The sequence below is a fragment of the Pterocles gutturalis genome, unplaced genomic scaffold (genome assembly GCF_000699245.1).
Source record: "Pterocles gutturalis isolate BGI_N339 unplaced genomic scaffold, ASM69924v1 scaffold9181, whole genome shotgun sequence".
NCBI lineage: Eukaryota > Metazoa > Chordata > Aves > Pterocliformes > Pteroclidae > Pterocles > Pterocles gutturalis.
Genome location: NW_010097786.1, coordinates 34,905 through 38,164, shown reverse-complemented (window position 1 = coordinate 38,164; position 3,260 = coordinate 34,905). Strand labels below are relative to the sequence as shown.

Here is a 3,260-nt window from a genome sequence, read left to right as displayed (position 1 = left end):
AAAGAGTGCTTACAGCTTATGGACATCCCCAATGGCTATTTCTGCTCCATTTTTTTAACCTCCTTTTGTACTAGAGGCACCCTGTAACAACAACATTTCTACAGAGGCACAACTTGGAAGTCAGGACCAACATGTGGCACTCATTTTTTGTGATGACATTTCAAATGACAGGAAGTGACAACATGACAAGTGAAAGAACGCTTCCTGAAACTGCACATTTATTTAAAATGGAGAGTCTGGACAAATAAAACAAGGAAATAAAACTGCAATTTGGGGTGGGGGTTTTTTTTAAAGCTATAAAAAGTGAGCTTGCAATTGTGGTGCTTTAATGCCCATGGGGGGGCGGGGGGGGGAACCACAACCACAAAATCCAAAGGGGGATGCTGGATTTTACCATTTCTTTTCTTTTTGAAGTTAAGCTACTATCTCATTTTCTCTTGCTGAATCTTTCATTTCAACACCCACAAAGTTCCTGTTTTGTTTTGTGTAGTGTTGGGGAGGTTTTTTTTTTTCTCTTTAACTTAAAGGTAATAACACTTTAAAATGCTTCATAATACTCAGTAATTTGAGTCTCCTGGTAGCTGAGATTCCAGGATGTTTCATCTATGAAATTAATCATATGCAATTAGCAAACTGATGAAAGAACAAAATGGAAGAGAAGACTAATACGAATCTTGAATCATCACTGAGGACAGGAAATTAAATACACAATGTTGTCAACAGTTACTCCTGCCCACAGTCTTAACACATATCAGTATTTTAATCTCTATAAGAAAGATACTGTGAACAAAGCTAGGAGAGCAGTTAAAAATATATGTACATTCTTGTCCAGATACAATACTAGTGTACAATTTTCAAATGACTGAAGCTTAAAACTTGTAGTCCAAAAAACTTTCCCTGAGAACGAAATACGGGGACAGGAACGGCACCAGTTACGCTAATTACCCACTGTCTTGATTTAACTTACCATGAAAACAGAAACACAAGGGCAAAACGAAATCATACATATTAGCTGGTAAAAAAATTAGGGAAAGGGCATTTAAGAAAACCCACAAAACACCACAAACACTTTCTACTTCACTTTCCAGAAAGTCAGATGCTCACAAAGAGATTTCACAGATGAAGAAAGTCACTGATCTCATTCATAGTGACAAAAAGGAACTCAAGTATTAGATGAGATTCATTTTCAATTTGCCTTTTGAAAAGAAAAACACCTGACATGTACCCTTTGTCTGCTTAATGTAGTCAATATTCTTTAAGAACCAATTCTGGCAAATTTCCTGGTAGAAGCAAAAGGGAGATTATTGCTCAGTGCTATGCAAGACTTTTCTGGCAGCAAGGTCATGTAACAGTGAACGGACAACCAACCACTTCCTGTAGCAAGTAAGTCAAGAGCAGTTGCTGTGCTGAAGTACATGTCCTTTGTGACAATCTCCCTAAGAGTAGTTCATACAGGAACTATGAGTATGAATTTGTTAACATTGCCCAGCTGCAGCGGGATCAACCTCTGAAGACATTCTGCAATCACAGTGGCATAGCTACCAGCAGTTTTACAGGGGCCAGATTTCATTTACATTTTAGTGATTCAGGCAAAATGACATTTGAGGCAGTTAGTTCCCTACTGGACTGACCAAAACAGTCAAGAGTGCCCTGCTTTATACAATATCAAAGTGTAGATGCACTGCTCCCCCCTCCTTTCAACACTGCACATGAAACAGAATTCAAGACAAGTGCAGAAACTACACCTTGCCTCTGTTCCACATGGTGCTTCTCACAAATGCAACTTGCCTTGCGCTTTTGCAAGTTCCTCTACTCAAAAGAAACTGGTGGCTGTGGGGGGACACAGAATATTGATTTATCAGGAATGTCAATACCACGTAAATCAGAAGGGTTATGGATTACTGTTAGTCTCATGCTCTTGAATTTGTTGCCTGGGGAAAAAAAAAAGCAGCAGACGACCCTTACCGAGCATGGTTTCTCAGGGTCACTGGCAGTCATGCCACTCTGCAAAACCTTTGATCGGTCAAAGCAGAATTTGTGCAGCTATGCCAAAACTAGCAAACATTTCTATAACCAGTTAGCACTGTACCTGTTTCAGTACTGCCAGCAACATTTGTTCAAACATAAAAAACCCAGTTGATTCTAGAGCAAACCACATTGTCTCTTTCTAAATCCATAAAAGTATTTTAAAAGAGCTACCTAGTTCAACATATGTATCTAAAAGGAAATAGTACCTTTAATGTTCTAGTTGGAGCCCAGCCAGTGCCATCAATTGAATGTTCTCTCAATAAACTGGAAAAAAGACACACACATATTATACAGTGCAACTTCTAGTTAAACAGCCTTTGTCAGAAACCTTCTCAGAAAACATTAAGAACTTAGGAAGTAATTGCAACATAAGAACTCTCTCTCGCACTATATCTAGGTATTGGGATTTTAAAGTACAAGAATTGGTATGTCTTCCTAGAACTACTTTCCACATAGTGTCATTACAGATCTCCTGATCTGAGCTCAACCTTTGTCAAAAAACTTGAATTATTTTCATCAAGCAAAGTAAGTGTGACAGAAATCCTTGCAACAGTCTCAACACTGAACCTTTATTTTCCCCTGAGCACACAGACACATGTTCCAGTTTAGAACATGTTCATCTTTGGTGAACAGACAGGCTTGTAGAATGACCCATCTCTCACCAAAACTGGCAAAATTCAATCCAAAAAAGGGTATTTTTGTTGGGATAACTTATTAGCAAGAAGGAGGATTGTCATCCTCTCTTCTGTGAAAAGACTTCAGCTTCTTAGAGGCAGGGATAGGAAAATGTAATTGTTTTGGTCTGTCTGCTCAGGAGTGTTCTGCAACAGCTGTAATATGCGTGGACACATCTTGACCCTCTTGGGGACACAGCGCAGGACAGTCTAGCAGCCGGGTCTTACAGTCCTCTTCCAGCAGGTGAGCTGTATCGCCCAGAGAACACTTTAAGGCTGTACAGATAAACTCAACACCATGCATCCCTGACTGGGAATCAGGATGAAGATGACTCTGGGCAAGAGAGGTTGCTTACAGGAGAAAAAAGTTCTTATAAACTATAATACATGTTCCTGAATTTTAATATAAATAAATATTCATATTAACATGAACAATTAAGAGACAGACTTTCCTACATCCACATATACTGAACAGAAATTTTATATGACCTGCACATTATGCTACATATTAAGTCCAGTTGACCTGTTTGCAAGTTGAAATAATTGTGGTGTACCCAG

At 38.9% G+C, this 3,260-nt stretch overlaps 1 protein-coding gene across 1 annotated transcript in view; it reads right to left on the bottom strand.

Moving 5' to 3' along the window:
* UBE2F (ubiquitin-conjugating enzyme E2F (putative)) overlaps nucleotides 1-3,260 on the bottom strand; it is a gene marked incomplete at its 3' end in the record, with an annotated part of 50,357 nt that overhangs the window by 14,529 nt on the left and 32,568 nt on the right. The window contains exon 6 of the mRNA XM_010086492.1: nucleotides 2,235-2,292. Coding sequence (XP_010084794.1) covers nucleotides 2,235-2,292 — 58 coding nt within the window. The remainder of the gene's footprint in view (nucleotides 1-2,234; nucleotides 2,293-3,260) is intronic.